The sequence below is a fragment of the Myotis lucifugus genome, unplaced genomic scaffold, assembly GCF_000147115.1.
Source record: "Myotis lucifugus unplaced genomic scaffold, Myoluc2.0 scaffold_862, whole genome shotgun sequence".
In the NCBI taxonomy this organism is placed as follows: domain Eukaryota; kingdom Metazoa; phylum Chordata; class Mammalia; order Chiroptera; family Vespertilionidae; genus Myotis; species Myotis lucifugus.
Window position 1 is genome coordinate 145,128 of NW_005871910.1, and position 15,829 is coordinate 160,956.

Below are 15,829 nucleotides of genomic sequence, written 5' to 3' on the forward strand. Positions count from 1 at the left end.
TCTTCCTGGACATTTCGCAAAAATGGAATCACACAAAACCTGATCTTTTGTGTCCGCTTTCTGTCACTGAGCTGCATTATTTTGACGTTCGCCCACAATGTACCAGGTACCCGTCCTTTGTTCTTTATGGTTTAAAAAATCGCAGGGTTGTGAAGACACCTCATTAGTTGGGATGGATGTGGCCCAGCATGAAGGGGTGCATAGATGTGAATCCAAACCAGCCATGTGGGACAGACTCTCATGTCACAAGGTGAGAACAGAAGGGCAGTGGAGGAGAGTGAGTGAGGACAGGGAGGGAGGGAGAGCACCCCAGGTGGATGGAGGGGGCATTCCCTACAGGGACATGGCCCACATTCTCCTGCACCCAAACTGCGCCTACCACGTCTTCTCCCTTGGACATTCTTAGCAGACAGTTCCCCCAACTATGGTCCAGATTCTCTTTCAGCACCTCCTGGGGTCATCAGATGGGCTCCAAGCTCCCCCACTCTGAACGGTGCATTGTCCCCACTGTGTTCACATCTGGTTGCATCGAGGGCCCTTTTGTTGTCATTTTGAGCCTGAAATAGCAGCACCGTGAGCACCACCAGCACCAATCCAGCCACAGCAATCCGGATGAGATTCTCCACTGTGTAGTCTTGGGGTGTAGAGGCTGCAAAAATGTGGATTCAAAGGTCACAAAGGTCAAGGCAGACCCAAATCTCCAGGATTTTGATGTTCACCCTGGGCTCCCACCTCACCTTGACATCAGTATCCCTATGATGTCTGAACTCAGCACCTGTTCTGAGTCACCTTGATAAGAGTTAGCTCTGCCCAAGCACTGAGGATGAGTGAAGAAAAAGGTCTCAATTTAGAAATAACTAAGGGCTATGTGTCTGTGTTCAGCCTGAGACTCAAGACCACATGAGCTTATACCCCTACAGCTGAGAGATCCCCGTTCTCAATAGCTGGGGACCCAGAGTCCATGGAGGAGGGGTTGGTGTCAGGGATTCCTGAATCTCAGGAGCATGAAGGGGTGAAAGTCTGGGCTGGGTCTCCTTCACCCTACCCCGCCCAGGCCCCTCCTCTCAGGGTCTGCTATTTTCATTGTCACCTGAAGTTGTTCATCTATTGATTCTTTTATTAACTCATTTATTATACAATAATGAATACCTACAATGGTAGATATATTTTCCAGATGAAAAATATGGGAATGTGGGTGCTAATCATGTGATTTTTTTTAATCTCAAAAGACAACAGAATTGACAACCAAGGAAGTACAGTTCTGCTTCAAACCTTACATAACAGGGAAAATCCCACTAATTTACATTATTGAGTGAGCACCAAACGTAGCAAATTATGTCCATCTATTACCCCATTTTGATATAAATCAAAGATATAAACATAAATTACGGACCTCTCCTCATCACAAAGATCCATGCAATGATTCTAAATCCCAGCTCCCACAATTCAGAAAATGCACGTGGACGATGAACATTATTCTGTTGGGGTTAATAACCAAATGGTAGCTACAAAGAAGCCTTTGTAATGTGTGTCATGTGGTAAGAAGTCATAGAGAAAAGGTCATTTTTGCAGATGTGTATCTGTCAGAAAAAGAGCATTCCTAAGAAACCATAATGAAATAAAACAAATTGAAAGAAAGAGACTCCTGACACCAGATGGTCACAGGGCTTCTCTTGGTGACAACGGGTCCTGGGTCAGCCCAGATGCAGAGTTTGGGGATGACTCCTGGGAAGGAATCAGACCTGAAAGACCTGGCAGCCTATCTCCTCATAATGTCAAGAATGAGCCAAGGATGACATTTAATGAGCACCTACTGTGTGTGAGTCTCCTGCTGGGGTCTGTCACTCATGTCCTCTCACCTCATGCACCAGGGATGGCTGACCCCACCACTCACTTTACTGAGGCTCAGAGAGATTAACCACACGCCCCAGGTCACCCAGCCTGCAAGGGGCGGGGCTGGGACTGGAACCCAGGATGGTGGGTTCCATGTGCTGTCCTCACGCTGCCCCCCAGGGGCATACCAGCTTCATGCTCTGGGTTCCTCCTCTGCAGGGGCCTGTCCATGTCTCATCTGGAGCTGAGGGTCCTTCCTCATTACCTGCCCGCAGCACAGCAGGGACAGGGAGGGGCAGGGTGTGATTTGGACTCTGGGTCTCTCCAGGTTCCATCTCAACCTGGGAGGCTCTGACGCCCCATGGGAAGGTCGGGCTGGGCTGGGTCTCTGCCTTCCTGAGCTTGTGAGGCCCTTTGGTCACCTCATCTCCCATCAACTGTGAGCAGGATGGGACCAGGGATGAGCAGACAGGAACCAGACACTCAGAGAAGAGAAGGGACCGCCCAGCCCCACAGCAGGAGCAGCAGAGCCTGGAGCTGAGTCAGGGCTGATCCACCCTGTTCCCTCCTCTGAGCTGAGCCTGATCTGAGGGGTAGGACCTGGTAACCAGACTCCTGTCCTGCCTGTCCCTCCCTGTAGAGTGTCACCGTCACTGAGACAGAGGGGACAGGGTCCATAACATCACGTCCTGGGGGCTTCCCTGTGAGGCCCCTCTCCCAGGAGGTCAGGGCCAGAACCAACAGGAAATCTAAGCTCTGGACAAGGATTCTCTCCTTTTATACCTGGGGACACTGAGGCCCAGACAGGGGAAGGTATGTCCAAATCAGCAAATCCAGAGGGGCCTGAACTCCTTAACCCGCCATGGTTGAGCCCCTGTCCCCATGGAGGAACCTACCACCTCCCCACATACTCTCATGTACCCCTCTGTAGGCATGACTTAGAGCAGTAATGATAAACCTATGACACGCCTGTCAGAGGTGACACGCGAACTCATTTTTTTGGTTGATTTTTCTTTGTTAAATGGCATTTAAATATATAAAATAAATATCAAAAATATAAATCTTTGTTTTACTATGGTTGCAAATATCAAAAAATTTCTATATATGACACAGCACCAAAGTTAGGGTTTTTCAAAATGCTGACACGCCGAGCTCAAAAGGTTCACCATCACTGACTTGGAGCCTCCTGGGGATGAGGATGAAAGGTGTGGGGTGGGGGCTGCCTTATCTCACTAGATATCAGCTCCCCCTCCCCAGCCTATGCCCCCATGTCCCCTTCTGCCATGACCACCCCAACCATCACTGCCTCAGAGCCCTGGGTCTCCTAGCCCCCCTGGGACACAGGCCCATCCTTGAGGATCTGGGTCACTCAATCCCCTGACACTCTCAGGACTTGCTGGGTGGGCTGTGATCCCTCTGAGCAGAGCTCCCCAGGACTCACCAGCTGGGGAGGTGGGCCCTGTGGGTGGGGGGCTGGGGCCTCCAGAGGGTCCTGGAAATGAGGACAGAAAGGGGTGAGGCTGGGGCTCACTCTGGAGTCTCCAAATCACTCTGTTGCTTCTCCTACATCTGCTCTGTGACCCCCGAAGACACTCCCCCACCCACTTAACCACTTCCCAACCCAGTTCATGGGGAGGAGTCAGCAAAAGTGGGTGTGTCTCTGAGAGAAAATCTCTACTGGGTGACCAACACTCAGACCCCTCACTCTCATCCAACCTCAGATGTCTCCTGGGGGCAGGACCCTGAGCTGCCTGTGCTCAGAGAGGATGGGAACAGGGGCCGCTCACCTGAGACCATTAGATGCAGGGGGTCACTAGGGTCAGACCACTCCTGGGGATTCTTCTCAAAATAGCCATAGCATCTGAACGTCCCCCTGTGGCTGGGAGTCACAGGGCCCACAGGGAACAGGGCCTGGGACCACCCATTGGGCTGTGGCTGTGAGTCCAGAGTCCAGGAGAGCCTGTGATCTCCTTCCTTAGTCAGAAGGAACCTGTCAAATCCCTGCCCTGAGCCACACTGGAGGGTCACGTTCCCTCCTGAGGTCACCACAGGGCTGGGCAGGGCTGAGAGGCTGGGTTTGTCGTAGAATCCTAGGAGAGGAGGAGGCAGAGTGTTAAATGGGCTCACACCTCCCTCACGTCCCTCAGGGCTGGGCTGTGAGATGGGGACACCCTGAGAGCAGACCCCCTTCCTGAGGGCAGAGCCTGAGGCTGGGACCCCTGAGTGTCCTCTCACCTGTCACCCCCAGCTCCAGGGGGTCACTGTGCCCTGACCAGCCAGTGGGGCTGAGGTAGTTACAGGTGTATCTCTCTGCATAGTTTCCTGTAATGAGGAATTTGGCCCTGTCTCCAGGCTCCTGCGATTTCTGTCTGTCCAAGTACTGACGACTGCCATCTGCATACAGCCGGTACTCCTGAGCCTCCAGGATCCCCCGACACCAGATGGTCACAAGGCTCCAATAAGGGATCACAGGGCCTGGCTCAGCCCAGATGGTGGGTTTGGGGACGGTCCCTAAAAGGAAACCAGAGGCTGCTTTACAAACACCTTCCCAGCTCAGCCCAAGACCCTCTCATTTTATCACCTCATCCCAGGACCTCTGTGCTCCCCCTAAGCCCCAGGGGTGAAGTAAGAGGAGGGACACGCAGCCTGGGGAGGACTCACCTGCCTGCACACGGGTCCTCTGGTCCAGACTCAGCCCTGGAAGAGAGTCCCTGTGAGAGATTTGCACCCGGATGTCTCAGCTAATTCCCTTCTCATCAGGGCCCCGTCGACTTGGGCTGCTTGAACCTGAGGTTGCCAATAACAAGGAGTTGTACCCATCCTGTCCCTCCTCCTTCTCTCCCTCCTGCTGCCCCTCCCCATGTCCACAACTGACCGAGGCAGAGAAGAGCAGAGAGGATGGACATCATGGCGTCTGCTCTGAGGGCTCCTGCTCTGCAGATGGAGGAGTCCTGGGCCCAAAGGACAGACACGCACAGGATGTGGTGGGTCAGGAGCCGCCTTCTGGGTTTTCACAGCTGTGGACACAGAGCCAGGGTGTGGTCCCGCCCTGGGCCTGGATCTTCATCTCCCAGGATGAGAGCTCAGGGGAGACAGATTCTCAGGTCTCACCTGATCCTCAGGGTCTCATGTGTCTGCTGGTCTGACTCCTGCTCAGAGAGGGCGGGACCCAGGGAATGGTCCTGATGGGCCCCTGAGAGTCTGGCTCTGAACAGCCCAATGGGTCTTCCGACCAAGGGTCTTGAGGAATCTCATTTATGAAAGATTCAGCAGAGCAGTTTCCCAGGGGCCTCAGCATTTCCTCGACTTTCCCTGGTTTGGGGTCCTGGTAGGTTCTCATCCAAGCCAACCCTTCGTGTTTCTTGCCTTTTTAATTTTCATTATTCAGTATAAGTGTTGGTACCACCCTTTGGTTTGATGTACATTTATTTCTTCAATGACTTATAAAGCTCAGAACTTTTTTTAAAAAAATTCTTTTTTTATATCCTCACCCCAGGATCTTTTTCTTCCATTGATTTTTAAAGAGAGTGAAAGGGACAGAGGGATGTAGAGAGGCAGAAAGGAGAGAGAGAGAGAAACATTGATGTCAGAGAGACATCAATTTGTTGCATCCCACATGAGGGTTGAGGAGCAAACCTGCAACCAAGGTACATGCCCTTTACCAGGAAGCAAACCTGTGACCCTTCAGTGGTCAGGCTGATGCTCTAACCACTGAGATCCACCAGCCAAGGCAGCTCATCACCTTTACGTACTGTCACTGCACGTTTCCATGTCAATATCAGTTGCTTGATAAAGGTGTTTGCTTGCTTTTCTATTGCTCTCTGCTGCCACATTACGGATCTGTAATATTTCTTAGGTGATCTGAGTGCCAGTCCGTGGTCCCATTTTGCCATCGCAATTATCCTCTTCCTGTCTCGCTGGGTCTATGAGAAACAGAAGTTCTTCATGTTAGTGATTCTCTGTGTCCATTTCCCCCTAAATTTGTGTTCTTATGTGCACTTGAAGAAAAAAATCTCTCTCACAAGTTAATAAGATAGTTTAGTAAAAGAAACAGTAATTGAATGACTTTTCATGTTTTGGTATTGCTTATTGCAAATGCTGTGAGGCAGGTAAGATGTTCACCGTGTCCTAGAGACTCACCCACTGGCCCAGCGCCATGCGATGAAACGACCATGACCTCCTCACTGAACGGTCCAGGTGCCTCCACACTCGGGGTCTGACCAGGAGTTTTCCTTCTGCTCCTTTGGATGAGGTGTCTCTACTTTGCAATTTCTCAAACCTCCACCATCTACATCTGCATAGTATGGCTGGTTTCATTTCCTGCATATCTCAGGCAAGAAAAATTCTCACCATCTTTGTGGGGCATGTGTTGGTTTTGCTGAGAAGTCAAAGGAGGAAGTAGCCTGCTCAAGTGTCCTTCAACCATTCAGGGTGTGGTAGCACCACAACTCATATTTAATGTGTCTTTGTGTGTTACTGCCTTGGAACAGGACTCCCATAATGTTGTTCTTGTCTGAGTCCTGATAAGTCTCCACAGTTTGAAGAGGAGAGTGACACCCGGCATCAATGGTGCTCTGAAGGGGCAGAAATGACTTCGATGATTCACCCCCAGGACATGGAGACATCCCGCTGCTCACAAAGACAGAAAATCTGATGTAGGACCTGCGTCCCAGGGCCAGGAGGAGGTGCTGAGCTGCCCTGTGGGAACAGATGGATCTTGCACAACCCCAGACTCCTGCCTCCCCCACCCCTGGGCTCACTGTCCTGAGGGCCCCTTGGTGTCCCCAGTCAACAAGGCAGGGAGGGAGGTCACGTCCACCACCTTCCTGAGCTCTGAGCTCCGCACCCTCACTCCCTTCTCCAGTTCACCCTCCACATCTGCCCTTGCCACTCCCTTTCAGAAGCTGTTTATGGGTAAAACCTTCCATGGTCCTCACTGTCTTCAGGGTGAATCCACACTCTTCCTTCTGAACTCCAGGCTGATCATGACCATCCAGATGTGACCCTCCCACCTCAGCTCTCACCTCTGCTTCCCTCAGACAGATGGGTATAGCTGCCCATGAACACATACACATTTGCACACTCTCACACACATGCACATTCATACACACATTCACACATAAGCTTACACACACACATACACACTCACCAGCACACATGGTTTTTCATATTTTCATTTCATAGGTTTAATGTGTAGTAGTTACATCATCATTTAATCTAAAACATTCACTTCTTTTTTGATTCACACATTGATTATTGCAAAGTCTGTTGCTTTCTTTCAAAAATGTAGGGAATACATTTTGGAATAAATGCATGTTGTTTTAGACTAAGAGGTTTGGAGGGCTTGCAACTCTGTTCTGATGGGCTCAGAGCCCCATGAGGAGGCACAATGTGGTCCTAACCCCGGTTGTGTGTCGGGGAGGGGAGGAGGTTCACTGGGATGGGTTTTGTTGGAGGAGGCATTGGCCTCACTGGGACTGGAAAGTGTAGCTCAGCCTGATCGCCAACAGCACAGACTACCTGGTGGAGATCCTGGATTTTTCTGGAGTCAGGGGGGACCCGTGGACAGGCTTTGTGCAGGGGATGGTCGGTGAGAGGTATATTTGGGGCCATGAGAATGAAACACCTGAGCCAACAATGAGGTTCTGGAGGAGGCCAGAAGGAGGCTGATGGGGTCACATCAACGAGCTGTCCGGGGTCTTCACCTGAGCTTGTCTGTGGGGAGGACTGGGTCACAGGAAGGAGAACCAGGAGCCAGAACAGTGGGATTGGTTCAGTGTGTGAGGGGGAGAGAGGGGAGAATGGAGGGTTCCTCCTCTCTCCTCCTTGGCTGCCTGCAGGAGCCAATGGGGCTGTATCCAGGTTGCTGACCCCAAGAGAAGCAGGAGGCCTGGGGGATGTTACAACACTGTCAACTCACCCACAGAGGCAACCAGCACTGCCCTCCAGGCCTGGGTGTGTGCTGCTGCTTCTCCCTATCACTTCCTCTCTCTGACTTCCTTGTCTCTGTGAGCAGAGCCCCTGCTCTCCATCCCTCTCCATCAAACCTTCAGAGTCCTTTCTGCCTCCTCACCGCCTCTTGTCCCCCAGACAGTACCTCTTTGTATAATTCTGTTTATTCCATCTCTATGCTTTGGGTAGAAGAGCATGTTGTAAACAATTCCCAGCTTGTAATCTAAGACCTGAGGACACATTTATTAAGCATCTATTTTGAGCCAGTCTCTTCTCCTCTCCTTCCTTGCCTGTAGGAAAAAATTGTGAAACCTCACCTCTGAGGGTTGTTATGAGGATCCGCAGTGCTGGAGACAAGAAACGCCTCAATCTGGTGTCATTTTCTTTCTTTTTTAACAAATTTTTTTATTAATTTCAGAGAGGAAGGGAGAGATAGAAACATTAATGATGAGAGAGAATCATTGATCAGGCACATGCTGCAATCCCTACACTACAGATGGAGCCCACAACCCAGGCATGTACCTTGACCAGAAATTGAACAATCACCTCTGGGCTCATAGGTCAACGCTCAACCATTGAGCCACGCCGGCTGAAAATCTGGTGTCATTTTCTGACCCGATGAAGGCATGTGTATGAGAGATATGTGGTGGGAAGGGCTGTTTGGAAGCCCCATGTGTAGCCCCCAAGCCTATAAGGTACTAAATTGAAGCTGTAGCGCATCCTTGGTTGAATGGCAGATGAGCGCAGACGAAACGATGAAGGGATGGTGGGTCTCAGCCGGGATCCTAGACGCAACCCAAGTCCGGAGTGAAGGTGGAAATTTAATGAGTGGGTTGGTCCCTAAGCACTAAAGCACTTAGGGCACCTCTGACCTGGTGGGAGTCCTGCTCCCATAAAACCCCATGGACACCAGTGGGGCAACCTCCAAGGTATAAGGCAGCTGTAGGGAATCATGTGTGTTTCACTTGCATTTATTTTTATTGAAGCAACATTCACATAACATGCATTTAAAATATGAAATTCACTAGAATGCCATAAATACACAATGTCTCAATGACAATGTCTATCTTGTTTCAAGAAGGTTTTAAACTCCCTCCCCCCTTAAAAAAAAAGAAGTAAAAAATAAAAACAACACACCAAACAGTCCGTCTCTCATCTGTCCTCCTGATCAACCCCAGACAAACCAATCTGATTTCTGTTTCTATGGGTTTCCTTCTCCTGGACATTTCGCATAAAGGGAATCACACAAAACCTGATTCCATTTTGTGTCCGGTTTCTGTCACTGAGCTGCATTATTATGAGGTTTTCCCACTATGGACCAGGTACCTGTCCTTTGTCCTTTATGATTTAAACTAATCCCAGGGTTGTTAAGATACCTCATTTTGTTGGGATGGATTTGACCCAGCATGAAGGGGTGTATAGATGTGAATCCGAACAAGCCATGGGGACGGACCCTCATGTCACAGGGTGAGAACAGAAGGGCAGTGGAAGAGAGTCAGCGAGGTCAGGGAGGGAGGGACAGCACCCCAGGTGGATGGTGGAGGACATGACCCATGTTCTCCTGCACCCAGACCTCACCTACCACATCAACTCCCCTGGACATTCTCAACAGACAGTTTCCCCAACAATGGTCCCAACTTTCTTTAAGCACCTCCTGGGGTTATCAGATGGGCTCCAAGGCTCTCCACTCTGAACAGTGCATTGTTCCCTCTGTGTTCACATGCTGGCTGCATCGAGGGTCCTTATCTGGTTGTTTCGAGCCTCAAATAGCAGCACCCCGAGCACCACCAGGACCAAGCCAGCCACAACAATCCGGATAAGATTCTCCACTGTGTAGTCTTGGGGATGGAAAAATAAGAATTGTGGGTAAAGAAGTATCAGAGGTCAGGGCAGACCCAAATCTCCAGGATTTTTATGTTCATCCTGGGCTCCCACCTCCCCTTGACATCAGTGTCCCTCTGATGTCTGAACTCAGCACCTGCTCTGAGTCACCTTGATCAGAGTTAGCTGTGCCCAAGAACTGAGGATGAGTGAAGAAATGGTCTCAATTCAGAAATAACTAAGGGCTGTGTGTTCTGTGTTCAGTCTGAGGATCACAACTCCATGAGCTTATTCCCCTACAGCTGAGAGATTCCATGTGTTCCACAGCTGGGGACCCATGTTCCATGGAGGAGGGGTTGGTGTCGGGGCTCCTGCATCTTAGGAGCACGAAGGGGTGAAAGTCTGGGTTGGGTCTCCTTCACCCCACCCCACCGAGGCCCCTCCTCTTATGGGTCTGATATGTCCATTGTCACCTGAAGTGGTTCATCTATTGATTCTTTTATTAACTCGCCTTATTTTACAATAACAAATACCTACAGTGGTGGATATATTTTCCAGATGAAAAATATGGATATGTGGATGCTGATCATGTGATCATTTTATTTCAAAAGACAACAAAGTTCAAAATCAAAGAAGTCCTCAGTTCTGGTTCAAATTTAAGTCACAAACCCTAGAGACTCCGTCAAAAAACTACTAGGCTTAATACATGAATTTGGCAAAGTAGCAGGATACAAAATTAATGCCAAGAAATCTGAGGCATTTCTATACACCAATAGCGAACTTGCAGAAAGAGAGATTAGAAAAACAATCCCATTTACCATCGCACCAAAAAAATTAAGCTACCTAGGAATAAACTTAACTAAAGAGGTAAAAGACCTCTACTCAGAAAACTACAGGACATTGAAAAAAGAGATAGAGGAAGACATAAACAGATGGAAGAACATACCTTGTTCATGGATTGGTAAAATCAACATCATTAAAATGTCCATACTACCCAAAGCAATCTATAAATTCAACGCACTTCCCATTAAAATACCAATGGCATACTTCACAGATCTAGAACGAACTCTCCAAAAATTCATCTGGAATAAAAAAAGACCCCGAATAGCTGCAGCAATCCTGAGAAAGAACAAAGTAGGTGGGATCTCAATGCCAGATATCAAGCTGTATTACAAAGCCACTGTTCTCAAAACTGCCTGGTACTGGCACAAGAACAGACATATAGATCAATGGAATAGAATAGAGACCCCAGAAATCGGCCCGAACCAATATGCTCAATTAATATTTGACAAAGGAGGCAAGAACATACAATGGAGCCAAGATAATCTCTTCAATAAATGGTGTTGGAAAAATTGGACAGATATATGCAAGAAAATGAAACTAGACCACCAACTTACACCATACACAAAAATAAACTCAAAATGGATAAAGGACTTAAATGTATGACAGGAAACCATAAAAATTCTAGAAGAATCCAAGGGCAACAAAATCTCAGACATATGCCGAAGCAATTTCTTCACTGATACAGCTCCTAGAGCAGTTGAAACTAAAGAGAAAATGAACAAATGGGACTACATCAAAATAAAAAGCTTCTGCACAACAAAAGAAACCATCAACAAAACAACAAGAAAACCCCTGCGTGGGAAAACATATTTGCCAACGTCATATCTGATAAGGGCCTAATCTCCAAAATTTATAGGGAACTCTTACAACTTAAGAAAAAGAAGATAAACAATCCAATCAAAAAATGGGCAAAGGATCTAAATAGACACCTTTCAAAAGAGGACATTCAGAAAGCCAAGAGACATATGAAAACATGCTCAAAGTCACTAATCATACGAGAAATGCAAATCAAAACAACAAAGAGGTACCATCTCACACCTGTCAGAATGGCTATCATCAACAAATCAACAAACAACAAGTGCTGGAGAGGATGTGGAGAAAAAGGAACACTTGTGCACTGCTGGTGGGAATGTAGACTGGTGCAGCCACTATGGAAGACAGTATGGAGTTTCCTCAAAAAACTGGAAATGGAACTCCCATTTGACCCTGTGATCCCACTTCTAGGAATTTATCCCAAGAAACCAGAAACACCAATCAGAAAGGATATATGCACCTATATGTTCATAGCAGCACAATTCACCATAGCTAAGATCTGGAAACAGCCTAAATGCCCATCAGTAGATGAATGGATTAGAAAACTGTGGTACATCTACACGATGGAATACTATGCTGCTGTAAGAAAGAAGGTACTCTTACCATTTGCAACGGCATGGATGGAGCTGGAGAGCATTATGCTAAGTGAAATAAGCCAGTCAATGAAGGAAAAATACCACATGATCTCACTCATTCATGGATAATAGAGACCATTATAAACTTTTGAACAATAATAGATACAGAGGCAGAGCTGCCTCACACAGATTGTCAAGCTGCAGCGGGAGGGCCGGGGAGAGTTGGGGGGCAGGAGGGAGGGGGTTAAGAGATCAACTGAAGGGCTTGTATGCATGCATATGAGCATAACCAATGGACATAAGACACTGGGGGGTAGGGGAAGCCGGGGTATTGTCAAGGGCGGGGGAAAAAAAAGGACACATATGTAATACCCTTTGTAATGCTTTAAGCAATAAATAAAAAAAATAAAGTTACCCACACGTGAAAAAAAAAAACAAATTTAAGTCACAGAAAAAATCCCCCTGATTTCAGTATTTACTGAGCACCAAAAGTAGGAAATTATGTCAATCTGCTACACCATCTATATATATAAAAGCCTAAGCAACTGATACAACCCAATGACCAGAACAACTGGTCGACCAGTCATTATGATGTGCACTGACCACCAGGGGGCAGATGCTCAACTCAGGATCTGCCCCCTTGTGGTCTATGCGCTTCCACGGGGGGAGCGCTGCTCAGCCAGAACCTGGGCTCAAGGCTGGTGATGGCAGCTGCGGTAGCTGGAGCCTCTCCGACTCTGCAGCAGTGCTACTGAGCAGCTGTGGCAGGTACAGCAGCTAGGATGAACATGGTGTGGCACGCGACACACGCTCAGACTCCTCCCTGGCCACATGTCACTTGGTACACTGCTATATCCCCTGCGGGGTCCTGGATTGCAAGAGAGCATAGGCCAGGCTGAGGAACCCTCCTTCCCCCTGCTCCCGCTCTGTGCCCGAATCCAGGATCGGGGCCTCTAGTTTTCATATAAAACCCAAGATATAAACAGAAATTATGGACCTCTCCTCATTACAGTTATCATGCTATAACTCTAAATCCCAGCTCCCACAATTCAGAAATGCACATGGATGATCAGTGTTACTCAGTTGGGTTAATATCCAAATGGTTGACACCAAGAAGCCTTTGTAATGTGTGTCGTGTGGTTGGTTATAAGTCAGAGAAAAGATAATCATGGGGGGATGTGTATCTGTTAGAAAGAAAAGCATTCCTAGTGAACCCTAATGAAACAGAAGAACAGATTGGAACAAAGAGGCCAATAGTGCCTTTGCTATAAAATGTAGAATTCTTAATGGGTTTGCCTTGACATGACTTTGGGTATGAATTAAGCTGATTTCCACAGGGGAAACTCTGGAAAAATTTTAATCCCTCATTTCATTGTTTTAGGTGTGGAGTGAGAAAAATAGGTATCCAATTGGGAATGAAGATGGGACATTGCCTTGGCCTGGTGGGGATTATAATTTTATCAGCATGTTGGAGGGATCAACTGAAAAACAGGCCACAGGGAGAGAGTCTGTGGGAGGTTAACAGGTCATAAGATAAATATGCCCAAACCAAGTGCTTTCCTAAGTGCACTTACTACCATTTAGAAAATCTACAGGCACCAAACTGCTTACTCACAAATTACAATATTACTTGGCAATTCTCTAAGTGGGTTGGGCACTTACTCAATTTTACAAATAGCTGTCACATGCTTCTAAAGTTCACTCATAAAGCTCACTTGAAAACGTGTGTGAAAAGAAGACTTTATATAAACAAGAAGTTGTTCTCCATAAAAAAAAAATGTATGAATTTAATCGACTCCCATTGAAAAGAAGAATAGAATGTTTATATTTCTATCTGGACTCCACATAATATAAGTTAAATTGTGAGCTTATAGACTGAATTATTGCCTGAAGTTTCTCTAAAAGGAGCCATAATAGACCCGTGTGCACAGAGACACTGAGCAGAGGTGAATGCACAGAGTCTGGGCAGGAGGCCCCAGTTCCCCATGAGCCCTGCAGGGTCCCTCCTTGTTCTCAGGTGAGCACTGAGGGGCTGGAGGCCTCCAGGTGAGCACAGGGGGCCGTGCAGTGTGGTGCCCACAGGCAGGATGCTTCTCTATAGGGGAGTATTTCGGGGCTGGGACTACAGGGACCCAGATTCTGAGATGAAGACGTCAGGAGGTGAGTGGTGGGGGTATCTGTGTTCTCTGCTCAGTCTAATCACATTCCTGTTCATTTCACTCACATCTCACTCACCCTCCCTACCCTTCATCTATGCTGAGGTTCAGAAATGGGGTTCAGGATTGGGAGGTCCTGTCTGTCCCTACTCTCTCATGGGCTGGATTCTGCTCTGTGGAACCTGCTCCACCGCCTTGTTCATTACGGTCACCCACACTCCTAGGGACAGGGCCCTGAGCTGACTGTGCACAGAAAGGACGGGGTCAGGCTCCTCACCTGAGACCAGCAGCTCCAGGGGGTCACTGGGCTGTGACAGCAGGTAGGGGGAGGTGCTGCGTGAGCCATAGCACCTGTAGGTCCCCTGGTGGCCTGAGTTCACAGAATTGAGGGTGAAGTTGGCCTGAGAGGGTGCAGACGTGTCCTGCAGATGGAGGTGCTGGGGAGGGTCCAGTGACCCCTCCCTGTGCAGGTGGAAGGTGTCAAACCAGATCTCAGACCCACACTGCAGAGTCACGGTCACTCCCCAGGCCACTGAGGGTCCTGGCTGGGCTGAGAGGGAGGGTTTCCTGTACATTCCTGGGGAGAAGAAGGTTGTGGTGTATAGAGAGCCACCCCTCCCCTCACACCCTTGACCCTGAGCTGAGGGACCTTGTCCTTCTCCAGAGACTCTGTCTGTGACCCCCTCCCAGCTCCTCTCTGCCCTCTTGGTGAGGAAACTGGCCTTGTTGCTGGAGTCCTGTGGGATCCTCATATCCCAGGGCTCAGAGCCCCTCTCTTCATACAAAACGTAGGCACGAGCCTGCAGAGACCCCTTGACACCAGAGGGTCACGGGGCTCCCCTTGGTGACGATGGGGCCTGAGTCAGCCTAGATGGAGAGTTTGGGGATGATTCCAGGGAAAGAAATCAGACCTGAAAGACCTGGCACCCTGTCTCCCCGTCACGACGTCATGAATGAGCCAGTGATGCCATTTCATGAACACCTACTGTGTGTGAGGCTCCTGCTGGGGTCTTTCACTCATCTCCTCTCACCTCATGCACCAGGGATGCTGACCCCACCACCCACTTCACTGAGCCTCAGAGAGGTTAATCACCTGCCCCAGGTCACCCAGCCTGGACTGGGCAGGGCTGGGACTAGAATGCAGGACTGTGAGTTCCCTGTGCAGTCCTCACGCTGCCCCCCCAGGGGGACACCAGCTTCGTGCTCTGGGCTCCTCCTCTGCAGGGGCCTGTCCACGTCTCATCTGGAGTTGAGGGTCCTTCCTCATTACCTGCCCCCAGCACAGCAGGGATAGGGAGAGGCAGGGTGAGGGGTGGACTCTGAGTCTCTCCGGGTTCCATCTCCACCCTGCAGGCCCTGATGCCCCATGGGAAGGTGGGGCTGGGCTGGGGCTCTGTCTTCCTGAGCTCTGTGAGGCCTTATGTCACCTCATCTCCCAGCAGCCTGTGAGCAGGATGGGACCAGGGATGAGCAGACAGGAACCCGACACTCAGAGGAGAGAAGGGACCGCCCAGCCCCACAGCAGGAGCAGCAGAGCCAGGAGCTGAGCCAGGGCTGATCCACCCTGTTCCCTCCTCTGAGCTGAGCCTGAGCTGAGGGGTAGGACTGGGTACCAGGACCCTTGTCCTGCCTGTCCCTCCCTGTACAGTGTCACCGTCACTGAGACAGAGGGGACAGGACCCATAACATCACGTCCTGGGGGCTTCCCTGTGAGGCCCCTCTCCCAGGAGGTCGGGGCCAGAACTGACAGGAAATCTAAGCTCTGGACAAGGATTCTCTTCTTTTACAGTTGGAGACACTGATGGCTCCAGACAGAAGAACGGTGTGTCCAAGTGA

At 49.2% G+C, this 15,829-nt stretch overlaps 1 protein-coding gene and 1 pseudogene across 1 annotated transcript in view; both read right to left on the bottom strand.

Annotated features, from left to right (window-relative positions):
* The window catches only part of LOC102438792 (leukocyte immunoglobulin-like receptor subfamily A member 5), a 6,503-nt gene extending 1,761 nt beyond the window's left edge, over nucleotides 1-4,742 (bottom strand). Inside the window, exons 1-6 of the mRNA XM_014448577.1 lie at nucleotides 4,709-4,742; nucleotides 4,495-4,530; nucleotides 4,069-4,344; nucleotides 3,621-3,923; nucleotides 3,275-3,325; nucleotides 573-649 (exon numbers count right to left, since the gene is read on the bottom strand). Of these exons, the coding sequence (XP_014304063.1) occupies nucleotides 573-649; nucleotides 3,275-3,325; nucleotides 3,621-3,923; nucleotides 4,069-4,344; nucleotides 4,495-4,530; nucleotides 4,709-4,742 (777 nt within the window). The remainder of the gene's footprint in view (nucleotides 1-572; nucleotides 650-3,274; nucleotides 3,326-3,620; nucleotides 3,924-4,068; nucleotides 4,345-4,494; nucleotides 4,531-4,708) is intronic.
* Nucleotides 4,743-9,501: 4,759 nt separating this feature from the next.
* Nucleotides 9,502-15,829, bottom strand: part of LOC106695125 — an 11,342-nt pseudogene continuing 5,014 nt past the window's right edge.